Source organism: Opisthocomus hoazin, chromosome 19 (assembly GCF_030867145.1).
Source record: "Opisthocomus hoazin isolate bOpiHoa1 chromosome 19, bOpiHoa1.hap1, whole genome shotgun sequence".
Classification (NCBI taxonomy): Eukaryota; Metazoa; Chordata; class Aves; order Opisthocomiformes; family Opisthocomidae; genus Opisthocomus; species Opisthocomus hoazin.
Genome location: NC_134432.1, coordinates 14,104,285 through 14,117,479, shown reverse-complemented (window position 1 = coordinate 14,117,479; position 13,195 = coordinate 14,104,285). Strand labels below are relative to the sequence as shown.

Genomic DNA, 13,195 nt, shown 5'->3' with positions numbered 1-13,195 from the left:
TCTAGCGGGGATCATGTTCTGTAGAGATCCTACAGTGAGAGGATGTATCTTCAGGGCTGGGTAGCATTGGCTAGATCAGCTGTCATAGCTATTGTAACTGCAAGTGTGGGAGCACCCACAAGTCTAATCAGTCTGAACAGACTCTCCAGCCCCAGATACCTAGCGCTTAACCTGCTTTGTCGTTTTAGCTCTCCCTAATGGACAGCTAGAGAAGGGGTTGACCCAGGTAGAGGGACCAAAAAGTGTGCAGAGCTTGAATTTGTTTCTGTCTTTACCTAAACCTTCCTTAAAAAGAGATTTATCTTGATTGACCAATTAGTTGTATCTTGTAGGTGATAAGTCTGCAAAACCCTCTGTGGAGAGGTGCTGAGCCACAAAAACTGTGCAGCTTATCAAGAGGTGCTTGGCACTTTGCAGGATGGGGCTTGAAGTGGTTATGGAATCACAGTAGAGAACTGAGTTGCTGTCTGTGTTGTGGTTTATACCATACTTCCAATGTGCCTTCAGTCATGTTCCTGCCTCTCCATGGTCCCCTGCCCCCAAATCCTGCTCCTCACGTGTTGAGAGCTCGTATGGTGTATGGCCATGTGCCAGCACCTTCCCAGCACTCCCTTTTTGTCTAATGTACAAGGCTGCAGGGCTTCTGCTGCACACAGGCTTTTGAGGGACTGCAGTAACCCCTACAAGTGGTAGAAATTGCCAAGTAAGCGTTCAGCGTGTTGCAGTGCACTAGATAAGAGAGAGCATATGCTCAGAAGCAAGTTCATGTTCTCTCCTTTCTCTGCAACCTCTGACTGCCTGCTGTCTGGCTTCTCTCTGGCTCTTTCCCTGATTACGAGATGTGGTGGATTCAGCCCTGTGGGTCATACAAGGTAATTTCATTGCATCTCCACCTTTCCCCTCTAGGAAGAAATGGCACGAGCAAACTCTGCCCGGGCATGCAGTTCCCTCACTTACTTTCCTTGCTCTGCCAAATCTGTTATGAAAATGAAGGCTGAAATAGCCCAACACTTCCCCCCCCCCCCCCCCCCCCCCCCGTTGCCCTAAAGGTGTAATTGGTGTATTTGTTGTGAGAGGCACAACCACTAGCATTTTCCTGTGAAGCGCCTATGCATTCCCATCCTGTTGATTTGACTCTGTCTTCCCAGAGTGTTTATGTGCAAGCCACCAGCTGCTTTACGTACTCTGAAACCTGTTCATAGATGCTTATTTCCACTGCTACAGCTAAGCATTTGTTAACATTTTCATTTTAGGTCACCCAGTTAATTTGCTGAAGTACTTCCTGGAAGATTTTTTGCAACTGCAGTTCACTTCAGAAATCTCAGTCCAATCCTTACTGCAGAGTCAGGTCTCAAAGCTGGTTGAACTCCTCCAGTCAGGAATCCAACACAGAGTAAGCTCTTTAACCATTCAGACTTTTCCTTCCTCTTGTAGCCCTGTTAACAAAATTACATGTAACTCAAGAGCTTGCACAAAACCAACATATGTCCGAGTTAAAATTTGCCTCCATGTTTTCAGAGGACCACAAAAAGTAGGACTACAAAAAATGTCCAAAGGTCGTTCTGTCCTTCTCCCTGCTTCAAAACAAGGTCAGCCATACCTAATCCATTACTGAGGCTGGTTGTTTAAACTGTTCTCAAAAGCGAATTCAAAGCTATGAAAATGAGCTTGTAATAGTGTGAAACATCACTCCCTGCACCTGAAACTGCAGCCTTTAGAAAGCGGTTGAGCCCCGTGTGATTTGTGTGTTACAGGAGGTATGTGGCATGCAGCTAAGCTCTTGCTCAGACTTGATCAGAAGTTGCTTCCTGTGGCAACTGGTGGAGAGAGATACTCTGGCCTGCAGTTATCAGAAAGACCATCATTTTATTTGAGGTGCCTAGAATAGCGCTTATAAAAGTTGCCAGTGCTTTTGTAGTCAAGATAAAGTGACTTTTGGGTACCCCTGAGTTTGAAGGCACGATGTGAGACATCTTAAAGCAAGCTGATTTGCAGGGGACACTGAGTATGTATCGGAACTGAAGGCCCTTGAAATTACTGGTTACTTCTGGCTGATTCTTATCTACTGGTTAGGAACCCACAGGCTCCTTACTGAGGAAACACCTGCTATTATAATAGCCAAGGAGAGACCAAGAGTGGGAAATCCGTCTGCATAATCTGATGAGCATTAAACTAACCAAGTCAAAAGCCAAGGAACTGACTTAATCTTCTGTGCTCTTTTTCCCCCTGTCATGCAGAGGTAAGTTAAGGACACAGTTGCATCTCCAAGTCTCAGGATGTTACTGGGGCTGCGTTCAAAATAATATGCATGAAAAGCAAATCTCTGATGTGTGAAATTAATGATGTGGGAGACAAAGAGAATAGCTGAATGGATTTTCAGAGTGCAAAGCTGCAGTGTGCCATAGGGGCACTGGCAAGCCAAATTCCCATTTCCTTCAGTGAAGCCAGGTGCAAATGCTTCATCCCCAGGTCTTGGTGCGGTGGCGTACTGTGTATAGCTTGTGTGTGTCTGCCAGGGTCGTGTTGGCTGAGAAAGCAACTCATCTGTCCTTGAGTCTTGGTCTCAAATCGCACATCCCTTGTGTTGGAGAGAGCATCCCTGCTGACATGGAGTTAGTAGGTAGTGAAAGCTGCCTGAAGTTGTGTTCTGGATGGGGCTGTGAAGGGAAAGGAAGGGGGAGTAGGAAGAAAAGGAGGACATCCACCAGCTTTGTTTCATTCTGAAGAGCCTGGAGGAAGGTTGGTCTAACCCTTACTTTGTACAGCCATAGAATGAAATGGGTACAAGCCTCAATTAGTAATCTTACCTGACTTTAAGGTTGTGTTGAGGTGTGGTAGCATTGCACTAAATCTCTCCTGCAATTGTAAGAAAGTCTGGGCAAGATGATGGTGGGCCTGCTGCTTCTCTGACATGGGTGGTAGCATATGGTGGCACGAGCTTCCAGCTATTGCAGCCATCAGGGAAAAAGGGACCGAGAGTCTGCTTTGGTGGCTGCAAGGAGCCTATGCAGGGGAGCACTGCAGCGTGAGGATGCCTGCTCCAGCTGCCCTGCCACCTCACTGTGGGTCTGGCTGCCGGCTCCGTCCTGTCTTCAGAAAGGCTTGGTCGCTGCTTTTCATGTCTATGTGAGCAGCGTTGCTTTGAAGGTGCTGTTTCTCTGACGGCTGACTAACGAAACCGGGGCTGGGCACTGACCGGGGTTCAGGGCTCTGCGACAGGCTGGCTGGGCAGCCCCGGGCAGGTCGCTTCCCCAGGGTGTGCAGCAGGAGTTGTGAGCACCAGCTCTTCAAGGTAGGAGCGGGGTCTTACTGTGTGTCTGCAGAGTGCTAAGTGCTGAGGGACCCTGGTCTCTGCACAGCCTCCGTGCACTACTGTAATCTAAATAATGTGGAGATAAAGATGGGGTCAAGGAACATCTCTTCAGCTTGATAATTTTCTCTGATGAGAAGATTTATATTGCTGTTTCTGACTGGGCTGGAATTGTGCCAGTTCTTGGTCAGTGTCCAAGTAACCACGCAGAAATACTATACCAAGGGAAATAAGAGTTGCTGGGCTCACGTGCTAACATAAAACTCGCTACCTTCTAATTTAGTAATCAAAACAAATACCATCCTGTACTGCACGAACAGCAGCAAGGGAGTGAGCCATCCGTTAGATGTTCAGCGCTGCCAAAGGAAGTGGCGGAACCGTTAGCTGAAGCAGCAGGCTTACTGGCACGGAGCACGTTTCATGGGGCTTTATAGCTTCTTTTAAAATAGTCTCCACAACTGCAGACAGTCTGTGGGCTGCATTAGCTGAGTAACATGTTATCCTACTAGTGCAGGGAACTATTAACATGTTTTCTCCTTGCCAGCTGTATCTCCACTGACTGACCCATGCAAGCAACTCAATGAAAGATAAGTTAAAAAAAAAAAAAAATCCTTCCAGTCTAGCTGGGGTTTTTTGATGGCTGGTTTGACTGAGGGATAAGCCAAACCCTGCAGCTTTGCTGAATGCCACACTGAGGTTGCAGCTTAGCACAAAAAGACAGACTTAAACTACAGAGAAGCAAGATTTATTTGAGAGTTTGGGTTTGGGTTTTGCTTTTAATTATTGTCTGAGACTGGGATGAGTAAGAATGAGGAGAAATGCACAGTGTGGGAAGCAGTGTACGCTCTTCATGTATGACAGCAAAAGGGTGCACTTTAAATTCGTAATATCAAAACTGTACATGTGCAGCTAGGAAAATCAAGAACAACTTCTGTTACACTTTGTGTAAGCTTGTTTGTTCTTTGTGTGTGAGTCTAACTGTTGTGTTGGATGATGTGTATGGTAAATTGGGATGTCAGATGGCCATGCCTCTCACTTTCCTCATTTGATAAATGAAGTCTGACAACTAGTAGGTTTTTAGGCAGGGCCATGGCCTCTCTGACTTCTGTCTCAGACACTCTTGAACATTTCCAAAGCATTTGCATGCTCAGCTTCTGGATTCCTCATAATCCTGCTTTTTACGTTCTTACAAAGAATTTTATTTTGAAAATTTAGAAGTAAAGGAATGGATATAGAAACAAATTTTCAGTTTTAAAAATTAAGGAATGATCTGATACCAAAGCAGCTTCCCCAGCAAGTGATGAGGAAGCTGATGGACCAAGGGTTGAAAGGGTGCAGTGAGGCACATGCACGTGAAAGCTGTATTTTTGCCAGGAACAGATACTTCCAGTGCTGTTGAGATAGCCCAGGTAGCTATTGCTGTCTTTCAGCTGCAGGATCCAGCATTTAAATGACAGTGCTGCCCAGAGGTTTGGGGTTTGTAGCCACTTTTGGTTGTAATAACAAAGGAGTTGGAGCATGCAAGTTGAAGAGGATCAGCTGTCAGAGAATGAGCTGAGTTGGCTGTCATGATTCTTCCCCTACCACTTTTGGTAATGTTCTTAATTAAATCCTTTCTGAGTTGTGTCACTGATGACTGTTACATGCTTCTCTTATGTGGACAGTAGAAGCCTTGTTTAAGCTTGATGATCAAAATGAGGCAGGGCATGTCCCAGAGAGCTTGCAGGCTGGCTGGGTGGAGCAAATGAAGACGGAAAGGAACTATCACTATCTCCGTGGCACAGATGAGGAGCTGTGGTGTGAAGATACTGAACACCTTGGCTCAGGTCAGAGAGGGAGTTTGGGAGAGGCATGAGCTAGATCTGTGTCTTTTGAATTACAGCTCTGGGATTTAACAAATATTAATTTTAAAAAATCCTTATCAAATGGAGTTTGAGAAGTGGGAGGAAATCAGGAAATTCAAAAGAAAAGAGAATTGTTGTATTTAACCTTAAGTTATTTAAAGGGAGGACTGAAGTTACACTACATAGTTCCAAACTTGTAACTGAAATGCTCTGTAGCAGTAGGAATCGCTCTCTGTGGGTGTTTTCTTTCCCATCAGTCTTTTCATTGGATTCAGTTTGTTAATCAAGAAGACAGCAAACAAAATGCTTCAATGGTGGTCACCAGGGGCCTGCAGTCAGTGTTGCATACACTCAAATGATGGCCTTGGGGTCTGAAATTCGTGCAGAGAACTGCCCAAGAGACTGAGTGAAACTTCCCAATTATCTTTTTTTTTTTTTCTTCTTTTTAATTCTTTGTCTATTTCCCCCCTTTGGTCTGAAGATTGCATTTTGCAGTATTTCTGCTGCTGCTTTGAGTGATGGAACATCAGGAGAAAATGTTTCCTCAGTTTCTTCCAAATCTGAAATCCCAAGTAACATCCTAGTTTTGAAAATCATTGCCTGGAGGATGCTGGCATCCCTCTTGGCTGCTTGGTGATCACCCTGCCTGCCAACAGCAGTATGATAGATGAGAGGATCGGGGAACAGAAACTAGCCCGTTTTGAACTACTAAGCTGGGCTCTTGAGTTGTCAAAGGATAGGGAGCAGAGGCCCAAGTCTGGATCTATACTGGTGCCATATGCATGGCACAAGAAAGTCCTACTGTCATCTCTGCTTTTTCTGCATTCTTGGAATATAACGGGCCTTGCAAATGGATGGTAGCAGAGTCATAACTGGTCTTGTCTGTCCCCTGCATGCATAAGCACATGCGCTCACACACAGGTTTGTTTTCGGTTTTTAAGGATTTCATTTTCCATAGAAGCAGTATAAAAAATTAGTTATGCTATTAACTCTCAAAAAAATAAACTAGATCTGGTTTCTGGAGCCAGGGACACCTGTGAGCTGAGCCAAAACTGGTCCATGACAAGGCACCCGGAGCACCAGCCACTGTATGGCATGGTTCCCTGTGCCACAACATCACCGGTGTGCCAGAGTGTTCTCCTGGTTACGGAGCTGCTGGGGCAGCAGCTGGCCTCTGGAGTGCAAATGCCTCTGCTACCTGGGCAATCCTGAGAAGACCGTTATTTAAACATCCCTCTCTGCTGCAGATCTGTTTATGTTTGTACACATCTATTTTTGTAAAATTCCCCCAAATTAGGTATGTGTTTACTTTCTGCCTTCATCTAATCAGCAACTCAAAGGGTAAGTTGATGTCCTATATTTCGTCCAGATATTCAGCAGAGATGATTAGGGATGTATCAAAGAAGAGTTGGGGTTTTCTTTTCCCCCTTAGGATTTCTTAATGCTTGCTCCTTCTTCCTGTATTACTGCAGATTCTGTCTCTGCTCATGTTTCTCTGTGCAACCGAGAAGCATATGGCAGTGAGAGTGTTTGTGTGGCTTTCTGAATGTATTTGAAATAATTTGCCTCTAGAAAGTGATCGTGGTCTGTTTGCCATGAGAAGAGTAGCTACAGTCCTGATGTGAACTGAAATATCGAATGTTTATGGAAGATGACATAGCAAAGCTGTTTACCATATGGTATACAAGAGACAGTGATACTAGACTATTTTTTTTCCCTGGTGTTTGTTGAGAAAAAAAATAGAATACAGTAATGCAATTTGTGTATTCTTCTGTATTTCATATATGCCTTTAAGAGAGAGCATGACAGTGCTCTCTTAGCCAGGTCATGGGATATAGCTATAATATTAAAAATTATTATTTATATTGAGTCTGTATCTTGAGAATTCCGTATGAAACTGAGAGCCTAGTCAGATACAGGTAGTAAGGGATATAGTAAGACATTTATGAGATTTATTTTCAGCTGTTCACAGCACCACCCTCTGCCCCTGCTTTTATGTCTCTGGATCGAGGTCTTCTGCAAGCTGTCGTCCGCTCTGGATTATGGGATTTTTGACTAACCATTGCACCAGTGTAGAGACTTGTAAGCTGACTCAGTGCCAGCCAGCATGGGTCTAGAGGTAATGCAGTTAATTTTACATGGAGCTCTAAGCTGTGGATTTGCTAGCTTTCATCACAACATTTGTGGGAATATGTGTTACATCCCAACAGTATTCCCCAACAGTATCCTCATGCTACCCTATGTGTTTTCTTTGCATGAAGATGCCCTCTGAGCTAGATACAGCAAGAACTAGTCCTGTGAAGCTTACTGGCTCTCTCCAGGCTTTGAAGGGAATTGCTGTTCCACTGTCTCTTGGGTCTTGAACTGTGCCCGTTATCAAGATAAAGTGTGTTACAAGGGAATGGAGCAGGTGGGGTGAAGAGCCTGAGTTAAGACACTTCTGCTGTTGACTGGACATGCCTACTTGAAGTAAGTATCTGTATTTACACATTGTCCTCTTCCTCTCATTTGGTCTAGGTTGTATGGTTGGACCCTGGAAATGGGATGTCAGTCCCGTTCAGGGAGCATAAAGGAAGAAATAAAATCTCCCAGTTGCTGCTGCTGTGACAGCGAGTGAGAGCGAGAGCAGGAAGATGTCGACAGTCACATCAGCAATCCAGGCTCCTCAGGGCCCTGTGAATCCACCACCCCCGGAGGTCACTAATCCCAATAAGCCTGGCCGGAAGACTAACCAATTGCAATACATGCAAAATGTTGTGGTAAAGACCTTGTGGAAGCATCAGTTTGCTTGGCCTTTCTACCAACCTGTTGATGCAATTAAATTGAATTTGCCGGTATGTATCTATTATCTTCTGCTCAGTATTCTGTTCTTAGAAAGCTTCATGTTGGTGAGATCAGTTTTGTGATCACTGGATCAGAATGGTTAGGTTGCTTTTGGGGATTTTCTTAAATGCCCATAGACTTGCTGAATTAGAAGATGATGTCTTTCAGAGCTAGAGAGGTGCAGGTCTCTGAAGGAGAAAACTACTTCTCACTTAGTGAGGGAGGAGAAGAGCACACCAGCAAGCTGTCTTAGAGCAACTGAAGCATAGTGCTTCGTTTGTAGCCTACCTCTGTTTAGGTTTATTTGTCTTCACCCCTTGTCCCACCACTGTCCAGTTTGACAGTCTTGAAGCCCCCCACGCTCTTCTGCGCATTTGGCATTGGGCTCAAATTAACTTGTGCTTTTGATAGGCTTTCCTGGATTTGCCACTGACTTGAAGCGAATTACCAAGGATACTTTGAAGCTAGATATTTTCTGGCTGGAAGTAGAAAGAATGGAACAGTTGCATTTACCCATCTGCCTCCTGTGCCTGATGATACATACTCTTGTCTCTGTCAGACAAGATAGTGCAAGATATAGCTTGGTTATTTACTAAGCTGCTTTATTCCAGGCAGCAGAGCAATACACACTCTTCACCTCTTCAAAGGGGTCCTGTAAGTGTAAAAACTCAGCCGTGTAGGCATACGCCTACCCACCTGCTTCACTTAAATACAGACACCACCCGCTGCTTCCACCCTGCTGTCTACTCAGCCAGGCAGCCCATACCACATTAACTCTGGCTGCTTTCAGCAAGAGGGTTGCATATAGGTTGCATATAGCGTGGTTTTGGGATATAGGGTCAGGAGAGCTCCAGTTACTGCAGGTTATAACCCAATTTTATGGACTGGATCAGGAGTCTTTTGAACTTTGTATGGGTACTATTGAAAGTTCTAGCCAAAAGAGTAGAACACTTAACACCTGGATAATATTTCTCTAGGTCTGTACTCGTTTGTGTCATCTTTTTGTGGATTTAGTTTCTCAGTGAGGCATTTTGAGTGCTTTTAGGGCAGGTTACCAGAAGATTTAAAGGAGTCGTCAGTTAGAAGAATAGTTGTTTTTCATGTGTGGCCTAAATCTGCACAAGCCCAGGAGCCAGCAGGATTGCCTTTTCTGCACTAGCATGCCTTGCCTGGGAATATTGGTTTCTCGGGTCATGCTTGAGGGTTGGGCTCAGAGTGGCCCGTGGCTGTGCGTGGCTTTGTGTGCACGTGCAGCGAGAGGGCTTGCTGCTCTTCTTCAGGATGAGAAAATTACAGTGTATAACCTTGCATGCCTAGAGCATCTCCAGGCTAATCACAGCCTCTACAGATGCTTGAGACCAACCCAGACAGAAACTGGGTTAACGTGTTGGAAGCCTTTTAAGTGCTGAAATGCCATTAAAGGAGAGACTGAAACATTTAGCAGTCTTAGCCAGTGCTGGCACTGATAAACTTCTGTGAAGTGCCAGAGGCAGCCTTTTAAAAAGGGAGACAGAAATACTGTTTCCCAAGTTGCAGCCAGTCCACCATTAAACAGAACACCCTGCCAAAGCTCCTGCCTGACCTTGCGGCCCCAGCTTCTCCTCCCGCGTGAGTGTGAAGCACATCGCTGCGGTGTGAGTCCAGCTGTGAACTGCGGCACCCTTCACTCTGCTGCACAATCCACGATGACACCTACAGCCTCGGCAGGGGTGTCAGGCCTGCGAACAGCTTCCAGGGAGAGCTGCTCAGAAAGCATGTTTTTCTCCGCATACTACTCTTAACTGCCTTCCCAGTCCAGCTGTCCTTAGGAAAAGCTGGTAATGCCCATGTAGCCATTTGGGTGTGTGTTTGAGCATGTAGTGGGGGGAGCTGGGGAAGGCTGGTGGTTGTGGAAGGAGTCCCAGGGTTTTGTAGTCAAGTTGATGATAATGATAGACTAAAAGGCTACAAATTAGAAAATAAATTAAAGCAAAGATAGTATTTACTATTTACACAAAAATTTGGGGATGTGGGTTTTTTTGGAAGGGGGAGTGAGCTGGGACAAAAGGGAGGTGTGAACAACACTCTTTCCACATATCAGGATATGTAACGTCTTACATGTTTCTCCAACAGGATTATCACAAAATAATAAAGAACCCCATGGACATGGGGACGATCAAGAAGCGCCTGGAACATAACTATTACTGGAGTGCCAGTGAATGTATGCAGGATTTCAACACCATGTTTACAAACTGTTACATTTATAACAAGGTAAAGAGCCCAGACAAGCCTTTAGCTGGGGCATTGCCTGGAAAACACCCAGCTACGACTGCTGCAGTGCAGGTTTTGAACAGGGCCAGCTCTGCTGTGCTCCGGGCCCTCCTTGAAAGGATTTGAAATGCCACTAATTGCAACCACATTATTTGAAATGCACAAAGCTGTCTTTGTGCTGTGTCTTTCTTCCCCTAGACTAGTTAAAATGGCAGATGTGCCTTTTAATTATAGGTAGATTTTTGTTTTGGGGTTACGTAGCAAGTTTTTATTCCTCTTATTTCCAGTTAGGAATTCTTTAAGATGAGCAAAAGTTTGTACAGTGCTTTGTAGGTGTTATGTGGGGTACTGGTGCTGTGTGTTACACTGGCTGTCTAGCAGTAAATAGTATCTCTTGGCAGCAGAGAGCAGTTCAGGAAGTATAACTCTGTTCTCTGCCTATGTCTTGTCCATACTTGTACACCTTTAGACTGTTTATTTTGGGTTTGGCTTGTTTGCTGTTTTGTTAGGTTGTTTAAAAGCTTGTATTGTTTGTATTATGTTTTCTACAATGGTTTGTCATCATTGACCCATACTGGAGAACAAGCTGAAATAAACAAATTAATTAGTTTGAGCCACAGAATGTGTGTTTACAGTCTTCTCTTGGACCTGCTGGCAAGCGGAAGAGGACAGCTCATCTGTTCCAGTTTGCTGCTTCCAGGCTGTTGCACAGGATGTAGATCAGACTCCTGCTGGAAGTCCTGATAACTCTCTGGATGCAGCATATTTAGAGGCTGTGATTATTGCATGCTAGACCAGAATGGAAGAGCAGGAGGGTAGCGTGCAAGGAGGTAGAAGAGCTAGTCTGCTTATTGTGGAGCTTGGACACCATCATGTGTTTGAAGGGCAGTGTCACTGGGGATTTCAAAGCCTTGCTCTTGAACCTCTCTGCTTCTAATATGTGGATGATAGAGCATAGGCTTGTATTCTTTCTGCAGCCCACAGATGACATTGTCCTCATGGCCCAAGCCCTGGAGAAGATATTTCTGCAGAAGGTTGCCCAGATGCCTCAGGAGGAAGTCGAATTGTTACCCCCAGTTCCTAAAGGCAAAGGTCGCAAGCCATCAGCGAGCACACAGAGTGCAGGTATTAACCTGATCCAGTGACAGTAAATGTTACGAGCCTGTTGCTGAGGCCTGACCCACCTTCCAAGCTGCCTGGCTTTGCAAGTGGTGAAGAGGCTAGGAAAGGGAGTATGTAATGTAATGGTTAAAGCAGTGGAGGAAAGTGCGAGATGTCTAGATAATGTTCACCCAGTGTTTCGGGGTTTGTCTGTCCTAAGGCCACTCTGCATTTGCCCAACAAATATCTTAATATCTGTGACTTACCCATCCATGCAGCGCTTCAGTGAGGGAGGGCAATGCTGTTGCTTCCTGTATACAAAGAAACCAAGGCAAGACGAGACAAGGTAGTTAGACATGCCAGTCTGCTGCAAGTGACAGACCGAGGCATAGAATACCTTTGTAGGCCTGGGTTATACAGCTCACCCAAGGTCCTGGCACAAGCCTGATACAGCAGAGACTTGGACTCAAAGGGACTTGCCAATCCCCTAAACTCCCTTTTAACTCTTTTCTTTTGCACACGTGGTTGCAACATCATAGAATAAAGTTTGATCAACAGGAAGGATTTATTAAGCCATTGGAAAAGGCTGTGTAGACCATTGTATATTGGTAGAAACTAAGTTTAGTTCAGATTACCTAGAGTTGTCTTAAATGGATTTAGGACTAAAACATCTGTAACCACAGTATAACAGTTCAGAAAGGATCTTGTGTGGCCTGAATTAAAGTGTTGCAATTTTTTTTCTGAAAACATAGTCTAATTGTTGCTCTGGGACAGTCGAATGTTCCTCGTTGTTTTCCCACATCTCAGGTACCAAATGGAGCTACAACTTCATCCAAGCTCAGAGAAATTTGCGATCAGGTGTCTTTTCATCATCCTTTGATAAAAGCTGCTCTGAAAACATAGAGGAGTATTGCTACTTTGGTTATTAGTTACTAGTTTTGTCGCCCTTAACTTTACACTAGTAGGCAGTTCTTTAACAGTGCAGGTGTAGCATAAGGGCAGTTTGCCTGGCCATCAGGAGACTTAGGCTCTATTTCCAGCTCTGTTTCTTTCGTTGTGTAACTTGTGGCAAATCTGAAGTGCTTTGGACTCTTGGGTGTTCAGCTGGCAGTAGGGGAGCGGTTGTTGCTATTTGCCATGCATGGTGAAACCACTCCCAGATGGAGTCTGTGCAGGGCAGCAGCTGTCCCAAAGAGCCGTCTCCCTCCTTTCCTTCTCCTTGAGCTCCTGCTCTTTTGCTGAGCGTGGGGTAGCTCTGAGAGCGCAAGAGGGGTGAAGGCTGTCCCAGAGCAACACACCCCATGTGCAGAGCTTGAAGTATTTTGCTTGCATGTGGCTGGCCTAAAGCTCATGATACAAGGATTTAGGTCAGTGATTTCTCATTTTTTTGTTGACCCCTGAGTAACACCACTAAGTAAATCACACTGTGTCCTTTGTGCTCTTCCTGTTGCCCTGGGCTGGCAGCCTTTTGCCAAGGCCATGAGCGCACAGTCCAGCGGCACCAGTATCACTTTGTTCCCAATGTCTTGCTGGCACTTGTAACCATCAATACATTGCAGTGTGTTTTCGCTTTGTCGTTTGAAAGGAGCACAGCAAGCAGTGGCCGTGTCTTCCGTCTCCCCGCCGGCCCCGTTCCAGAACGTCCCTCCAGCCGTGTCTCAGACGCCCGTCATTGCTGCCACCCCCGTGCCAACCATCACTGCTAATGTCCCGCCTGTCACTGCCCCTCCTGCCGCTGCTCCCCCTCCGCCTGCTGCTCCGATAATACCTGTGGTGCCTCCTACGCCACCGGTAGTCAAGGTAAATGGAGAACTTGTCCCCTTCCTCTTCAGAAGGCAATACTGCTAAGCAGTGCTTTATTTTCATC

At 45.4% G+C, this 13,195-nt stretch overlaps 1 protein-coding gene across 1 annotated transcript in view; it reads left to right on the top strand.

The window, feature by feature from the left end:
- The window catches only part of BRD3 (bromodomain containing 3), a 50,220-nt gene that overhangs the window by 17,864 nt on the left and 19,161 nt on the right, over positions 1 to 13,195 (top strand). The window contains exons 3-6 of the mRNA XM_075439076.1: positions 7,672 to 7,988; positions 10,090 to 10,227; positions 11,205 to 11,352; positions 12,914 to 13,128. Of these exons, the coding sequence (XP_075295191.1) occupies positions 7,788 to 7,988; positions 10,090 to 10,227; positions 11,205 to 11,352; positions 12,914 to 13,128 (702 nt within the window). The 5' untranslated portion in view covers positions 7,672 to 7,787. The remainder of the gene's footprint in view (positions 1 to 7,671; positions 7,989 to 10,089; positions 10,228 to 11,204; positions 11,353 to 12,913; positions 13,129 to 13,195) is intronic.